This window comes from Electrophorus electricus, chromosome 2 (assembly GCF_013358815.1).
Source record: "Electrophorus electricus isolate fEleEle1 chromosome 2, fEleEle1.pri, whole genome shotgun sequence".
In the NCBI taxonomy this organism is placed as follows: domain Eukaryota; kingdom Metazoa; phylum Chordata; class Actinopteri; order Gymnotiformes; family Gymnotidae; genus Electrophorus; species Electrophorus electricus.
In genome coordinates this window covers 22,557,879-22,576,431 of record NC_049536.1, presented here as the reverse complement: position 1 = coordinate 22,576,431, position 18,553 = coordinate 22,557,879, and the positions used below count along the sequence as shown (strand labels likewise).

The 18,553-nt window shown below is 46.8% G+C and overlaps 1 protein-coding gene across 7 annotated transcripts in view; it reads right to left on the bottom strand.

Annotated features, from left to right (window-relative positions):
- Window positions 1-18,553, bottom strand: part of enox2 (ecto-NOX disulfide-thiol exchanger 2) — a 154,864-nt gene that overhangs the window by 99,530 nt on the left and 36,781 nt on the right. The window contains exon 1 of one of the 7 annotated variants that reach the window (XM_035536032.1): window positions 16,477-17,168. The exons of 4 other annotated variants lie outside the window; for them this stretch is intronic. In XM_035536032.1, coding sequence (XP_035391925.1) covers window positions 16,477-16,498 — 22 coding nt within the window. In that variant the 5' untranslated portion in view covers window positions 16,499-17,168. Of the gene's footprint in view, window positions 1-10,178; window positions 10,287-12,322; window positions 12,373-16,476; window positions 17,169-18,553 lie in introns of those variants that run through there. 2 more of the 7 variants (XM_035536050.1, XM_035536042.1) reach the window with 2 other exon arrangements.

Here is an 18,553-nt window from a genome sequence, read left to right as displayed (position 1 = left end):
CCACACCAGCCAATAACTACTGATTACAGAGTCATGGGCAAATGTTGAACAGAGAAGTCGTTATTATGTAATCACATCCTTGGGGAGAAGGAAAAATGTTCCCAAAATGTCTCCAAATCCTCTTACATGCCTTTGTCTCTTCACAGCTGGGCTAAGGTCTTCTCTAGCCCTCCATTAGACGAAAGTAGGGAATTAATCCTCGTTAAATTACAGCAAATCTGCCCACACAGTTCACGTTCCCACCAGCAGACCATCGAGAGCTCCCTCTGTACACATGCAAACATTGTCCATTTGCAATAAACGAATATTTGCTTCCACACACTTATCACACAAGCAGGCATCCTAGAGGCAGCCTCTGATAAGTTCCTGGTCACAAACGACTTTTCTACACTCTGTGAACGATGTCATTTCCTGTCAAAATATTCAAGCCACCTGAGACAGAGAGATCAGGAATCATGACATCTCAGAATTACTGCGGCGAAGGACGCTTACTAATGCTTTGAAATATCACAACATTAGAGCAGGACGTGGGTGTTAATGACAGCGCTCGTGTACGCTACGACCACCTAGAAGCGAGTTTTCTCCGTATGGCACCGTTTTCCTCGCTAAGCCAAGAGCTTTGCAGATGTTCCTGGGATTTGACCTGAGGCTGCACCTGCTAAAGGCATTCCCGCATCCTGCGCCATTCCAGCAAAGCAGGGATCAGCTGCACAGGCTAGCTGGGATATACATGTAATGAAGAATGCATAAAATTGATTATCCCAATCTTACTTTACCAAATGAATGCTTAGTAATGAAGGATGAAATATGTAAGCAAGAACTGACATGAATAAAATACCAGTATGAGCCATCTGGCCACCACATCCGCAGTGTCAGGAACAAGTTAAAAAGGTTATATTAGTGACTGATAAATGTTGGAACGTTTTTTTTCCCCTATGAAGTCCAGATATGCAGACTAATTTTAAGTGATTATGTACATCTGTTTATGGACGGTTCCAAATATTTGCATGGCAAAGAGGCTCACGTTGGAACTATTTAATGGGTGTCGCTCTCAAGCCCAATTCTCCCATGCTGGTTTGATATAGAAAATATGGAATGAAGTTCTGTACATGACATTAGTCAAGTGTGTAGATCCTTTCCTTATTTTATCATGTCACCTGTTGGTGAGCTCTTTAACCAGAGTGCTACCTTCACATTTATGGCATTTGGCAGACGCTGATATCCAAAGTGATCTACGGCTTTATCAAAATAACAGCACACATTCTCCCTGGGAACTGAACCCAAGACCTTGGTGTTGCCGTCACGTGAGCTACATGTGTTTTTTTCCCCACTGTGTAAGGTTACCGTGTTGTTTAACATGTATCGGACAGATGTCATTCCCTGGCTGCACGACCCTTTAAACACACTGAAATCCCACTGAGGTGTTTCCGCTGGCTCTGAGATAACGGCAATAAATATCAATTTCACAGTAACAAATCGCGTCCCCTTCATTCCTACGTTTAATGTCTGCTGCATTTATCATAAAAACTGAATATGTTGTTGCCCTAATGAACCTCAACACTTAAGCAGCTAAAATGGAGCCAGCGTTGCAGCGTACCAAGCTTATGTTTTAAACCTGTCAGATATCAGCTTGGGTACATCAGAAAAAAAGTCACTTCCTGTTAAACAGAAGCACATAAATGCCACGTCTGTATTTAACAGCCACACAACAGGGGGCTGCAACTGCTGACACTTTTATTTGGAGTTTTAGTTGAAGGTCAAGAGGAGACGCAAATGACACGTTTTTGGCACAATCGCTGCCGCGCTTTCACAGCCACGATGTCATTTACACCTGTGACGTAGACGGCTGTCTCCCGTAAAACGTCACTAAGCGGCGTGAGGAATAAAACAACCGGAGCATTAACATACGGGGTCCGATTCACGAGTTCCACCGGTGCGCTTTGGGCGTGTGTTATGGCCATTATAAAACACGACTCCAGTCCTCCTTAGTGACAGACGCCTTATGAGGCAGCGAGATACTGTTGCGTGGAGATTTATGGCTAGATGGAAGCGCGTGTGTGAGGGAGGAGAGGAAGATCCCGGTTTCTTTTTAATTGATTTCTCCGGCACTGGTGCCGGGCCTTAGGGACAGGGTCCACGGGCATGCACTACGTCAAAGTCACAAAAAACACCGACCTATTTAGGGCACAGAGGCAACGACTTCAAGACCTTATTACATAGCATGGCGTTACTAAATCGGTTGCGGTATTGTTATATATTTTGGTGTAATAACATTACAGGTAATTATTAAAAACTGCGTGACTGTGGAATAGTGGGCCTGAGTGAATAACGGGGTCCTGAGAATAAGGTAACCAGCAGGAGGAGGGCGCAGTATGGGAATGAATGTAAAACCAAGACAATGCCACCATCTCCATCCCACAAACCCAAACAAAGCTTTGGACACGACAGGCATTTCGTGAACCTGTAAGGACAGAAGAAGGCTTGCAAAACAATGCAATTTTGGGAAATGTTATTTGAGCACTAATTTGAGATTACACTGTATTATACATCAGCCAAGTTTCAGCCCAGAGCAATCTTCACAAGTTTAAGAAGCAGTTCAAAGCACAGTGTCCTTATTTGAAGTGGATTACTCAAGTTGAAGGTAAGGGCATCAGACAAGAGTCTGCCTGGGGCAGATCTGTGACAAAGGGCAGAACGATGGCAGCTGGCGTCAAGTCTCATTTTAATCATGACAACGAGACGCAAAGTAAAATAACTAACAGTGACAAAAAACTCGTCAAACTTGGGAGAATGCACAAAGGCCTGTCGAGTTGCATTTGCAAAGCTCCCCTCGTGTCAGCATATCAGCGAGTGCTTGTGGGTCAGGACAACCGCGGTGGTCAGGCACCAGCTGCAGAACACGTCCTGAGCTCTTAGGGTGGTCACTTTGAGTCTCCCCCAATCACAGACGGGGTCAAGTAGCGTTTCCAAGGCAACGCTGCCTGCTGTGAGGTTTAAAGTTACAAGTGGCCAGCTTTTCGCAGTCTGGCCTGTAGTGTGGGTTTGTCAGCCATCAGTCATGTGAGAAGCCGTGCTAAAAACAAAAGACGTCAACGTATGCCATTTTCCCCACGCAAAGAAATAAAACTTTGAATGTAGTAGAACATGAAATAAAAACAAAAACAACAACAAAACACCATTAGTTCTCCTCCCACCAATATAAGACTGGCCCTCCCTAATACAAACACAGGCTGGCCAGGCATACGACGGAATTACCGTCCAGCGCCGACACTCTGAGCTACTACTCCTGGCTGAACCAAACTGCTGCTGTCTTTTCTTTCCCATTTAGGCGGTGCGTTTTAAGCTCCCCTCTCTCAGAGACGAGTAAACCCTTTCCCCAATCTGGCTTCTCTGCTGTGCACTAATGAGAGGCTGGCTTTGTGCCTGTATGTGACAAATCTTCAAAACACCTTTGTGAGTTTACCCAGGGGACCTTTTAACAGCACACTGCTCAGAACGGTTTAGGTGCCCAACACATCGCTCAAATCTCAGTGTGTCCTGCACCCACAGGCAAAAACGGCCCCCTTTCTAACATCAGTGGTAATGCAAATTTATCTGCGTAGTGACACTCTGTAGGTTTGTGTGGAGCCTTATGAACGCATCTGCAGACAGCTGGAGAACACACTGCTGTTTTCTAAATTAAAGGTGCATGAAAATTATTTCCATCACTCCTGTATTCCAACATCAAACATGCCGAGTCAGTGGATTATTACATAAATTTGATGAGCCACCATCTCCAATACAAACTCAAGGGAAGTATGCCTAATTTAATTCAATGTCATGTAAACAAAAAACTATTTAAACCCCTACAACTCCAGATAATTAGGCTACTGTACACACAGCAATGCTGGTTTATTTCTTTTTTTTTTTGGCTAAAGATGAAATTGCAGGAGAAGGTTGAAACAAAGACCTGATTAGAAAATTTCTGACACATTTCAAATGTTTGTTTGTCCCTAAATCACTCAGACAAATGTCACTGACAGGCTCGCTGGCAAGAATCTTAGTGTGTAGTAGCTACAGGGACACTGGTTACACCAGCTGAATTCAATCCATTAACATGACAACCGCAGGTTCCCCTGTTACCTTGCCGACCTCACCGTTAATTATGCGGTCCTACGAGGAGATTAAGACAGGGGGAGGGAGGAGAAGAAAAAAAATGAAGAAGAAGAAAAATTGGCCAAGAGAACATAACCCAGCGAGAGTCGACTGTGTGCCTCCCCAACTTAATCAGGCATGGAGAGTAAACAGAGTGAGAACAGTAATGTGAGGGGAGTGTGCTAGAAGCCCCTCTCCGCTGCTGACCGAGCTGGGCTCCCCGTCACCCCCATCGGTCTCTGTCAGCAGCAGGGAACCCCGCCGGTGGCAGTGGAGGACTGAGGGGAGGGGGGTCCGTCTGCGTGCGGGCTGGTGACATTGATGGGAGCAGGGTCCGCCGCTCTACCCTAGTGAAGGCAGGCGCTCCATGGGGACAAAAGCCGCCGTCTGAGTGCAAGGGAGGACGTGCCGATCGAAGGAGCGCCGTACTCCCACCCACAGACCTCAGCCCACTGGGCCGCAGGTCGTTAGCGTGCATCCAGGGTGCTACATGTATACGTGGAGGTTGGTTCAGCACTATTTGCGGTCTTAAACAAAGCAATGCAAACCTGCCGACAGCTTCACACGGGGAAAAGGTGTGAATTTCCCTTTAAAAGGGGAAAAAAGTGAAAGGAACAAAAAACCCAGCAAATGTTAAGCAGTATGACAGGAGGAAAACTCTCCCTGTAAGAGCTCAGAGCAGAACTGGGGGGAAAAACAACCACGAAATCAACGCAGTTCAGACCCTCCACTTAGCTTGTGATTCCATGAACAGCCTCTCTGTTTGAGGAACGGTATTCAGTTTAACATTAGAGTAAAGACAGATATCCCAACAAAACCTCCCGGCGTCACTGATGTGAGGGGCCACTCTTACACAGCTCCCCACAGCTCTGCAGGGGTCATCTCCAAACCCAGATCACACACATTTCCTGGGAGGAGAGTGTTCATGACCTATGTATTTATAACCTATTTATGCTATTACCGACAGGAATTCATTTTTCCTAAATGTGGTAGGGTCGAGCTGAAAATGGAAGTGGCTGCTGACAGGTTTGTCATATTTAATAACACTCTTGTGAGTGATGAAAGTAAAACTTAATGTTTTGCCTGAACTTGTAATTGATAAACAAGGAAATGGAGAGAGACTAAGGCGTGAGTAGGCCAAGGTGAAGTGCAGCTTTATAACCACACAAGGTCCAACTTTTTAGCTAACAGTTTGTCTGGTGGACGTCTCAAGGTAGCGGCAACGTGGAAAACCAATTTAATCAAAACGTTTTTTCTGTTTCCATTAGAAACGTTTTTTTTGCTTCAGAGAGTTAAAGGTCGTATGTCCTAATTACATCTTCCTTGTTTATTGTTAACTGCTCCCCCAGAGTTTTAGTGTTAACTGCTCCCTCAGTGTTAAACTGGACAGATTCAGGCAGCTCAGGCTACAACAGGAAACCAAGCAGGCCACGTACGGGACATCCACACTAATGACACTCTGGAGACATCACCTGCCACGATCCCACAAAACCTTTTTAGCCAAATAACAACCTTAATTTCACCCTGAAGTCCTGCCATTTTAGCTGCTTCAATTATACATTTTCTCATTAAAGTGGCAACATGGTTTATTTACAGTAACAGTTAAGCTCTTTAAGTCCATAATTGCCATGTCCATTACTGGCAAACTGCCTTTTAATAATCTGGGTACCACCGATGATTGTGACGCCAAGCTAATGAGAGTGAACTTCATTGTGTGTTCTTAACGTGAGCTGTGATCTGCACTGTGATGGGATAATGATAAAGGGAGGTGACCTCTCATTGATGGTGTCACTGCTTTAATATGCAGGCTGGTTAAAACTGTTCCTTTGAAGAACTGGGACTACATCCTGTGCACCAGAAAGCACAGAAAAAAATAAAACCCCAAACGTTAAGATCCTGCGTGTGACGTTTCTATAGGTAATCATTAATCAATAAATCAATAAATCAGACATGTCCTCAGTCTGACACTTCTGCATTTGGGAATTCTACTTTTGGTTTTAGTTGGTCTTCCCTGCCAGACTGTATAACGTTCCAGCCTGAACAGAAGTATGTGTTCTCAGTACAGCACGGCACAGCGACTATTCCAGCATGAAGTCTCTCAACCCTATGAAGCAACTTCAGTGATTTTGCATGTTAGTTTTACGCTGGACTGTGATTGATGAGTGTTTGCCATCTGTAACATTTTGCACCAGTCATCTGTGAACTGAAAAAAGTATGAAAAATTAAATCTGTGCTTGATTCTAGAGTTTTCCCCACTCAGGTCATAAATCATGACCAAAATAAGTGGAAACAAATGCTTCAAAATAATAATAATCAAGTTGCGTTGAGAGACATTGTCAGGGCACTGCTTTCATCAGCATGCTCTTCTCTGCAGTCCGGGGGTGAAGGATGGGCCCACTGGCCTCCCGGTGATACCAGGCCAGACATCGGGCAGTATAAGCCGCCGCCATTCGTCAAGAAACAGTTGCTCAGCAGTTTAACACTTCACGTATAAATCACTCCGGTAAAACCAACAGGCAAAACATGTGGAGTTGTGAAGGATTAAGCATGCGATCTGCCGAATCCATCTCGCTACACAGCTGCAAGTGACATTACACTGAAACAAAATTATTTTATTATGGTAAAGATTTGTTAGAAGGCAACGGTCCTGTCAAAACTAGAAGTCTTTTGTCTTGATCGTTTCAAGGGTAAAGATGCATCGAAACAACGGGGCATGAAGGCCTTCAGAGCGGGATGGCTCTGACCAATCTGCGCCAGTCATGGATCAATAGTCATTTTTACTGTTTTACTGCCATACTTGCAGCGAGGAAGAGAAAATCCAGAGAAAATGCCAGTCGTTCGTTACAGCACCGCACACGAGCACTGCTGGGCCGAGTGATTGCATTAATGTGAGATAGAGGGTCAGAGCCCACGAACTCCAGTTAGAGCTGGTCCAACATAAACAGTAATAACGGTTACAACCGTCTGTGGTTGGAACAGCCCATAATCACATTAAAATAAACTTCATTCCAGTATGGCAGAAAGGTACCTTAACCTTTCACCCTCGCATAGAGTACACATAGACGCTGTAATTATCCGAGCAGAAAGAGAAACAAATAAAAACAAACAAACAAAAAAACCTCCACATCTGCAGAGCTACTGGAGAAAAAGAACTCTCAGGTCAAAGCGGTCACGCCCTCTAAACGTTTAATCACAGAAGTGGGCAGAGGGTGTTGGGCGCCTCGCGGGGGCGACGTGTTCCAGACCCCGCTCCACAGACAAGACGAACAGTCCGTGTCTGCTCGGGGGCCACCTGGAACCGGGCCCGGGTCCGTCCGACCTGTCGCCGGTGCGCCGCCGGACACGCTGGCGCTCCGGGAGCAGGAGAGCAGCTTTCGGGGAGCATATGGAAGCTTGGCAGGATTCGAGCAAAGCAGACTGTCGGAAGCGCCCGGCTTACCTGCGGAAAACAATTAATCCTCCCCTTCTCCCGCTTTCCCACGGAAGATAGCAGGAATGGAGGGAAAGGGAGGGAGGGAGGAGCAAAGGGAAGGACATGAAGACCGCACGACCAAGACCCTCGGCCCCGTTCACACTCACAGCACGCACACGTGCTTCTCTCGTGCCTCGTTCTCCACCACGAAGTCTTCATACTGGTGTTAGCACACTACTACCAAAAACAAGTATACGGAGGTAAACAAGGCACGATGCAAGCTGTCTATACCCCAGACGCTTAGTGACGATATCCGTTCGACATCTGTTGTACTGTACAATGAGTTAAAAAAACAACAACTCAATTTTGCTCAAGTTAAATAAGGGCCCTCACTGCTTTGCTTTCCCCTGCATATTACTACTGCCTGTTGAAAAAATTACTGCACATCAGAGATTAGATGGAAACAGAGAAGGACATGGTTGTGGCAGTCTAAGAAACAAACTGTCGTAAGCGAATTGGCTTCCAATAGCGCCTGAATAATCTTGACCTACTCAACTGGAAGCACTGATGGCCGGAGTGCCCAGGTAGAAATAAGACATAATGGACTTTCACTCGCAGCAGGCAATTTCGGGTCAGCAGACTGTCATTTCCATCAGAACTGATTGGTGCTATTGTGGAGTACAGGCACGTCATGTCGAATTCCTGTCGTACTTGCCCCACACGGGCCTTGAGGGGCGAGAGCCAAGAGTGCAGTGCCCGCTGTCAGCGAGCGCCCACAGCGTCACGACAGCCACGTCAGCCTCCAAGCAAGCCCTGAGACACGGAGCTGTAAAGCCGTGTACCTCTATAAACCTGCACACATTTGCTGATTTGTGGATCCAATTACTTCTGCTCTGTAATGGCCATGTTCTGCGGCGTCAGATTCAGTCAGCTGCTGTCAGCGTCCGTCCTGAGGTGACCTCACCTCGGGCCCACGGGTTGCACTTCGACCTCCGTGAGGAGGAGGTAGTGACCACGTGTTAAAAAGGTCTTATGCTTGAGGAAACAGTCACACGGCTACACCAGAGAGGGGTGATCATTTGCACCTGCAGGTGATTCAGTGCAGCGGCTCTCGCTGTTGGAGCCCGGATGTTTCCCGGACTCCCCTGTCGACACCAGCGGGCGGGCGCGGGCCATCAGGGGGCCGGTTGACAGGCTGCTGACAGGTGGAGTATCTCGGAGGCCCGCTGCCATGGAACCTTCCTTCTCCGAGCAAGGCGAGAGGAGAAGCCCACTGCGGCCGCTGCCCGTCCCGACACCTGGCGCGCCGTCCTGAAAAAACCCACCGCTCGAGCCCGAGGCTGTGGAGGCACCGCGCCACGTGACCATGTCCCGCGGGGACAGGACGCGTTCCAGCCCGACGCCTGGGCTAAGCTTGATGGAGGACTGCGTGAGATTGGGGTGACTGGGCTTCAGTGCTGTGCAGGCAGCTGGGAGTGTCTTTAGATGAAGTGTTAGAGACACGTGCCTTAACGGAAGTACAATGAGCACGCATCTTCCACGTTTAGCAGTCCCAGAAACCCTCCATGACATGGGAAAGACGTCTGTCTACAGCAAAGGGAACAGAATGGCATCTTGAGATTAGACCAAACCACTCTGATACATTAGCTTTGCTCTGCGTAAAGGATTTGAGAGTATCATTATGGTACTTTGGCCCAGACACAGTGGGCAGCACTGACCATAATTTGACCATAATTTCCTGTTAAAAAAAAGAAAGAAAAGAAAATTGTCTCAGCTACCACTGAGACTATGTAAAACCCATCAGACTAAAATTTAAGAGGTACAAAAAAGAGAAACAGACATGTTATAATAACCTAGATCGCGGAAATCAAGTCAGATAAACCACTGGCATGATCCGACAGACTACTGTACAGAAATGGCACTGAGCCAGAACGAAAACAACACCAGCTCAAGTGATCACCACTGCAGAGTCGTCGTCATCGAGACCCACACGTGCAGCTGGTCCTTACGGCATTATATAGCAGGGAAACGCAGCCGTCCTCACGAGACTGAAGACCGGTAAATTAAAGTTAGATAAACTCTACAACAAGCAGAGCTAAAAGGTTATGTGAGATTGTACTGCGATGCCAAGCTGACCTCTCTCACGTGTCCGGGTGATTTACTGGGCCGTCTTCCTAGCACGCATTCCCCTAGTTTAAAAAAACAGGCGTAACAGTAAAGTGCGTTGTAAAAAGGAGTCTTTTAAAGCACAAAACCAACGTGCAGGGCCTAGCTGGGAAGACAAGAAACATTGACAGAAATACATTTAAAGTCTAGAGCCCAGGGAAAGCTTTTAACGGTCCTGTTTAAACTTAGCTTGTGGCTAGCGGGTGTTGGCCTCTGAAAGGCGGTAAACACAGACATAGTCCTCCCTTTGACGTCCCCTGACCTCAAATCACACACTGGGCTTTTTCATTCCTCTTCCAGAGTCCACATTTGTGGTGATTTTCGAATCAGTTTCGGCCAGGTGGTGCGTCTATGGTGCGTGTGTTTATGCGACGTTTACAGAAATGGAGAATTACAAGGTCTCTCCCTCAACGCTCATGGATGTGGATGGAATTTTACCGGTCAGTGAGTGCACAGGAAGACTCACGTATATTGTACAACCTCCACAGGCAACGTACTGTATGGGGCTTGAGGTGAGCACAGTGACCTCTGGGAAAGGTCAGGTTAGAGCTGGCTTCAGTCCGGCTGAGAGGAAGGTCATTTCCTGAGTGAGGACCTCAGTTGGCAACATGGTTACTCAACTCGCCCTTAAAAATAAATAAATAAATAAATAAATAAATAAATAAATAAATAAATAAATAAAAATAAAAGCAATTTCACCTCAGATTTATAATGGCATGGGGAAAAACAGGCAGACTGTGTAATCTCACCCAATATCAGAGGTGAGACAGCAGGCGCCTGGTCGCACCCTCCCCACGGCCCTGGCGGGTGGCTGCGTGGTGGGGAGATGCAGCGCACCCGTCTCCTGGGTGATCCATCACACGGCACGTGCCGTGATGCTCTCAATTGTTTTTCCTGACACAGCTGGAAAGCGGGAGAGGCTGTGTGGGTGGAGGGGGAAAAGGCCACGGTGACACCACCACCACCACCACCACCACCACCATCTCGGGCTCGTTTTGTCTGTGGCGACGGCTCTGACGCTCCTGTGGCTGACGGTTGGGAAAGTCGTCCTCCGCTTTCTTGCTAAACCGCACTGGAGCACATCAGGCGCATTCTTAATCCTCTGATTTAGGCCTCACGGTACATGTGTATCTACAGCGGCAAATGAATCGTTTGCCTTAATACCGTACTCCAGCCAGGAGTGTATTCATCAGAGACTCACGGCACTGTAGCATATGACTCACCCTCCATGACTACGACCTTCACTGTGGAAGCCTAAGGAAGAGCGTACTAACTAATCACTGAATGGGCCACTGTGTCCTAGTGTTGTCATATTCTTATACACAGCAACACACACGGTACCATTATGACTACACCGCTACTATAATCTACAGTAACCCATCAGACTGGCTGAAAATAGAAAGAAAGGTCGGATGCTTTTATCATACTGAGAACAGGATTGTCTATGCACTGGTCTTAAATTAGACATGCCATTCTTACTGCAAGAGATGGTAGGCAATGCTAAAGAGGCCTGATATAACTTATTCTCTCCTAGCAAGCGAGACAGTCCCAGAGTGCCTCAGCTCACGCACTCTGACTGCTCTCAACCGCCCCAGCCATTGCTACAGAGAACCGTACGCTAGACGCAAAAGATCACATCGTGACCGCTGCCAAAGATAAGCCCACACGGTTACATTTGACATGTACAGCACATATGGTTTCGCGTATCGTATATGGTAGAGCAGACTGTGGATGTTCGTTTCGTGTGTTGAGCGTCTGACAATACTGTGGTCTGTCTGTATTGAGCGCCTGCTGTCTGAAGGATCACAGTGAGGAGAAGATCGCACTGCGTCTGAACTTGTACTGGTTACCCATGACAGGTAAACGCTGAAAGGCAGGCCTGGATCCCAGCGCAGACACAGGAGCTGTCATTAGGTCTGCAGTTCACTCTCTGCCATTAGACTCTCTGGCCCCAGATAATGAGGCGCGTTCGGACGGAAGGACCACAAGCGAAGGGCTTCCTGTCTATGTCCTCACTTCCAGTTCAGGGAGTTTCTGTCCAAAAAGGGCGCCGTCAAGGAGACGTGAGCCAGAGAGGTGTGCGTCCTTCTTTCAGCCAAAGGCGTCCCCTGATAAAGTGACAGGCCACTCAGAGAGCTTTATCACACTGGCTCGCTGTTCGGATCCCAGCGCGAGCTGTCAACAAGACGGGGCCAGAAAGCACAAGCACCAGAGACTGAACTTACTTTAGAAATACAAACACGCATGCACGCAGAAAACACTCCCACATCGCACTCCCGCCGGCACACACACACACAAACACACACACACACACACACACACACACACACACTCCCCCAATAACACAGACAAAAACACACAAAACACAGCACACCCAATATCAAACACACACATTCCAGTCCCCACTTTCTTACACACGCAGCCACCCCCATGCCACACACACACACACACACACACACACACACACACACAAACAAACTACCACTTCTGGCTGAAATATGAAGGGAAGTCATGAGAGTTCAGAAACGCACACCAAAGCAATACAAATAACATCGCTTAAAAAACACAAAAGGGTCAAGCAAGGAGGTGAAGACTGAACGGCATTCTCACGCGGGCTCAACGCAGCAGACAGAAGAGCTTCACCATGGCTCAGCTTACGGCACACGAGGCCGACGACGTCAACAACGACTCCTATCAAAACTTTAAAACAATCCTCGCATGCTTTTCTGATTTAAGCTGGAATGTCGTGAGCAAGCAAACTTCCCCATCCATGTGACGCGCAAGCCCGCGTGCACACAGGGTTCTCACGGTCCACCCAGCGGTCCTGGGGTTTGGCCCGCATCCCTGCCGAACTGCTCCACGGTACGAGGTCCCTTGATTCCGGGTCAGGCTCAATTCCAGCGGATGTGTTTGTTCTCACATTTACATCTAGCATTTCCTCTGGAAGCTCGGACGGAGAAAGAGGGTAAATATTTATAATTGCAAGAGAGGGGGTGGAAGAAAGAAAGAAAGAAAGAAAGAAAGAAAGAAAGAAAGAAAGAAAGAAAGAAAGAAAGAAAGAAAGAAAGAAAGAAAGAAAGAAAGAAAGAAAGAAAGAAAGAAAGAAAGAAAGAAAGAAAGAAAGAAAGAAAGAAAGAAAGAAAGAAAGAAAGAAAGAAAGAAAGAATAAGGCTAGTGCTAAGAAGATCTAAGCAGCAGGACACAGCACTGCAGCTCCTTCTGCTTCACTATCCATTATCAGACGCAGGAGCTCCCCACGTTGGCTAGAACGCCTCTCAATTAGCACAGATGTGGGAGACGTACTGGTGACCAGTGCGACCAGTGCACAGACTCCAGCGCAGCCAAACTGCAACAGCTGGAGGGAAATGAGACACACCCAGCCACGGCCAACATGCCGCGCAGTGTGCACCTAACGGGAGAGGTGTACACAGACAGACAGACAGACAGACAGACAGACAGACACACAGACACACAGACACACAGACACACAGACACACAGACACACACACACCCGAAACCATGATCATCTTAGGTTCAATATTGTGTGACTCATCTTTGAAAGAAGCGGGCAAATGGTTCATAATGACACCATACGCCAGTAAGGAGGAAGCTTGCTTACAATGACCGTCCAAACTGTCATAACGACAGGAGTACGGCCTCCTGTCACACCGAAAGCTTTCTTTAAAAATGTTTCTCGGAGCATACGTTGAAGCGCATGGCTAAGGAAAACAGTTTAAACCAATGAATATCTTGACCTTGAAGGCTAGACTTTCCAGCTCCACGGAAGATTTATTTATTTTTTTAAATGTTTTTAATCTCAACTTTTTTTTTCAGTCTTAAAGGAACCATTTTCACTGAAATTACCACAGTCCCAAAACTCTAAAGAAAAACAGTTCATCGCAGGAAGTATAAGGCACCTAGAGAGGAAGTGGGCAAGTTTAAGCCAAATGTCTGGGAAAGGGAATGGAAGAAACACCTGAGGATACCAGCGTATAAAATCTTCCCAGGAGAACATAGCAAGTTTTGAACAGACATTCAGATATCAATCAGACCACACTGACTGACAGACAGCGGATATTTTTCAGTGACAGTTTTAGATCTTGCCCCATACATCTAATACATCGGGTTGAAAATACTTGCAAATAATGGTCGCACTACCTGCAAATTAGAGGTATAACCAAATGTGAGCTCAAGATTCAACTTGAGTTTTTTTATTTAAAAAAACACTACGTTAAAAGTATTGACTCTACAGAGATCTAATTTAATTCTACAGACTGGCTGAGTAGACTGACTACACAGGCTTACAAAAAGAAATACTTCAGGATGCAAAGTAGCATGTCTGTGTATAAATTGTTTGTTTGTTTTTTTGGATTTTCTAAAAGTGCAACTGTGCTGTAGACGATACAAATCTCTGTACTTCCATATATAAATCCTTAAGACACCTGAACAAACTGAGTAGAACACCGATGGCCCAATTAAACACTTTTGTACATGTTTTTTTTCTCCTCAACGCTGCACTGAAACGATTCCACCCTCACTGAGGTGTGAGGAGAACCTAATACTGGGCTCATTTTGCACCTAATTAACAAAAGCAACCTGTGGATTTATGGATGTACCAGTGCAACACCCATCCTACACTTTATAATACACCAAAATATGCTGTAAACCCTCCTGACCTGAATGCTACCTACACAGTTCAGGGGAGGTGTATCTCTGAGGAGAACACGTTCAGATCATGGAGACCCACACTCCACACTCCAAAACCCGTTCCTACATCGATGTTTTCCTAAGCACCTTTTTTGGGGTCCTTTCTTTAAAAAAATGCATTTTTTTTCTTCCTTTCTCCTCTTTTCCCAGTCCTTTTCTCTCCAGGTCACTTTGGCTGGAACACTCCATGAAAGCACAGTGGCTTTCCATTATGTGCAATTTAAAAAGCCCCCCCGCCCCCCTGTCCACCATCAGCAAACTGTGTGCAGGAGAGTCATGAGTAAAATCTCAATTCAGAGGTCCCCCCCCCCCCCACCAGCTCTTTCTTTCCTTTCTCATCTCATTTGAGAAGAATCCTCCCCCCCCACCAAAAAAAATGCAACTGTGCTGACAGCTCCGGCTGGAAAAAAGCTTTCATTCAGGATCCCGCATTCTTTCCTGCCTCATTCATGAGCGTTCATCCCTCATTCTTGATTTTGTGTCCTCTGTTGGGAGTCGTCTCAGACACCCCGCCCTCCCCCAGAGCTCCCAGAACTCCTTGCAAATCCAGTGCCAGGTTATGCACCTATATCTTCCTCCCCCTTGTTCAGAAGTGCCATTTATATTAGACAGATCATATACTAGGCTGCTTCTCCAAGAGGAAGAGGCCAGTGGAGTGAGTAGACTTTAATATGGGAATAGTGAAGCTTTAATCTGGGAACAGGTTTATGACCGTAATAGGGAAAATAGATATTCTCCCTCCTACCACACACACACACACACACACACACACACACACACACACACACACACACACACACACACACACACACACACACACACACACACGCGTGCGCGCAAGTCAGGCAACAGATCCAACTGATCGATTCAGACAGATGTTCTGATTTATTTATTTTTTTAACGCTTCTTGTCTTCACCACAGGAGAGGAAACCAAGGCGAACAGAGAGCAGTGCCAGTGGCCCTGCGCGTTATCCTGCCTCACGCCCACATCTGAGAGGAGGTGAAAAAACACGGGCCTTTGACAAATGTCTCATAAACAGTCTGTTGTGTGGCGTTTGTAGGAAGAACTAACCTCCACAGCCCACAGCAAGATTTACAACACAGCTCCATCTGCTAAACGAACCATCACAGCAAAGCCGCACTCTGTTGATGACTGGAGCACATTGTTTTCCGAGGTTTTTTTTTTTCCATAATGAGAAGCTGCATGAACTCAGAGGCACGCTGTAGCCTCCTGCGTCAAATCCAGTAGTCAACAGCTGTATGTGCTACCAACTACCAGACAGCTTGGCACACTGAGATCTAACTGCATCCAGTGATTATGCAACACAGTACATAAAATGTCAAAAATAATAGGTTTTGTTTACAAAAGTGCAAAACACGCGTGATCGGATTAGGTATGATCATATTCCTTATGCAGATTTTTTTTAAAGAAACTTTCTTTAATGCCACCCTCTGTTAGTTTTAAAGAATGAAGAGTGAACATCAGTTCTTCCCGTTTTCTTGCACTTCAACAGACGTTAGGCTACCTAAACAGCCCTGACGTACTAAACGAATGTAATGCGTTTACTATTGCAATAATGTCAAGGGCTACGACATTTGAACAGAGACGATGCGCAGAGTTGTGAAATTCCGACACGATCCGAATAATGCCGACTAAACTCGATCATTTGGCAGCCACGGCAAGGTCCCGGACAAAACAGCGGGCATCTTAAACGCGAGAAGGATATGTAAAACCTCAGGAGTGATTTACTAGAGCGCGGAGCGCCAGAGTCTCGCAGCCCCGCTCCTCTTACGGTACTGCCCGCGCACGGAAACGGACTGGCAACCGGATTCTCGTTTTACAAAGATAGGCGTCACAGTCCCCACATGAATCCTTAGTACACAGAGCGCGAAGTACCGGATTAATTACCGAGATATTGCACCAATCATTCTGTTAGTTTTCATTCATTTCTTTCTTCATAACACGGGGTTCTTTGCAACGGGCGGCTCCCTATAGAAAACTGAAGTCTAGCTCGGGTTCCGTGAGTCTGAAGGGAAAAGTTGCAACGCCGCGTACCTGTGTACTGCACAAGGAACATCGTCCACGGAGATCCAAACGAGCGCTCGGTCGAGTCCCGTCGCCTTTGACACGGTAGTCGCGTCGGAGCCGTCCCCGTTAAACTGCGGAAGGGCTCGAGGCAGCCGCCGATGTTGACTGCTCCGCTGCGCAGACTGGGCTGGAGTCGCTAGGCTGAGGAGTGGAGGATCTGGCGAGCTGCGCGCACAGACCACACGCTGAAAATACGCGGAGATTCACCGACGCTCAAAAAGACGAGTCCGACGTGACCGCCGCGCGCACGCACTGAGCGGTGTGCGATCGCTCCCTCGGACAAAACTGCACGAACCTTCCGGTTATTTCGTGACTAAGCGCCGAAACGGAGGAGACACTGACGGACCGTGGAAAAATGAGGGCGAAATAGCATGATATAACTGTCATGCACAGAGAATCCTTCCATTCAAAGTTACAAAACGCAGACCGGCGGAGCTATAAAATGATGCACTGGTAAAAGAAAGTATGTATGAAGAATACACCCATGAAGTTGACTTTAATTCTTCATATCACTTAACGCTTATTCTGTGTAATCCGGTGCGCACAGAAAGGAAAGCATGTTTAAGACCAGTAGAGGGAGCATGGTCTGTGTGTCGCCGCCATCACTGCACAGTAAGAGTAAAGGCCCAGTGCTACAGAAACTAAATGGGCTCTCAGCTCAAACCTCGAATCCCTCTAAAGTCTCCTACATTATTCAGAACCCTGGACCAGGCAGGAAGGGAGAAGGGTGATGAGCAAACTGCTGCGTTCGCTTTACCGTAACGTCAGTGGGAAAGTCTTATTATTATTAAGATAAAGCATTCCACTAAAGTGTCTTATTTATGCTGGCGTCAGTGCTGTTAAAAGGAAGAATATGGCACCACTCCAAACCAAATACTTAATTTTTCTAAAAAACAGTATTACCTTCCTTCATTAAAACTGAAGAGCTAGTTATTATCCCTGCTGCAAGGTGGCAGGTTGTTCAAAATTAAGTGTTGATTTTCAATGAAGTATAGTAAGTCAAAGTTAAAAAGACTGCCAGCTGATACTGCACTGGTCACAGCAAAACTGCAAAGCGCTAAAAAAAAAAAAAAAAAAAAAAATTAACCTGGCTAACTTATTTCCTACCTTTTGTTGACACAGAAAAAGGTTAATTTTCACATGGTTTCGTTCAAATTACATTTGTAAAAGTCAAACCCACAATACGCTGGGAAGCACCCCAAGTCCTACCATCCTTCCCCCGCGAAGGCTTACTGGGAGAAGTCTTTGCAAAGAAGAAAGCTGTGAAAAGAGGCAGTTTATGTTGCGAAGTGTAACAGGTTGTCTGGGCGTGGGCAACGTGACAGGTGCAGAGGAGGCAGGCATTCTGGGGGAGGGAATTAACCCTGCAGAGCAACCAGCTGATTGGTAACGCCCCCTGCGTGTGCCGTCAAGTGCATACCCACGGGACCTCCGCTCAGACTGTCGCTAGGTGGGACCACCTCTCTCGCACGTCTTTTCCGTTCCGACGCCGTCTCGCTCGCTGACAGCTGCCCTGACGGTGGGAGGGTCACAGCCTGTCTCAGTCTCCGTTGTCTCAGTCTCATAAAGCCCTGTGGAGTGGGCGTGGCATCTGCTGCATTCCGCCCTGACCTCATTAGCATGTCAGCACCCCGCGTGGAGGTAATCACGACGGTGTTCTGTCACTTAAACTCTTAGAAACCTGGTCCAACCGAGATAACAGAACGGTGCCTATTTTGCCTCTAACCATTGTCAAATATTCTCTAATTTTACGATTATAAAACTGTTTTGTCATTCGGGTCTGTGCCTCAGACACCGGGATATTTCGCCTCCCGTTGTAAAGTGGAGGGGGGGACATTCAACACCTAAAACCCTTTGTCTTGTGACGGTAACTGACCGACGTTGCCCATAGCTTGGCGCCTACTGTATATTGATATCGGTGTAACTGAACCCCGTTGTCGAGTTGCTTCCAGTAATATAGTTCAGGATCATACTGCTTTACAAACCAAGATATATGACTATACAACCAATGCAATGCGAGCTTCAGGTAGAAAGTGGTAAATAT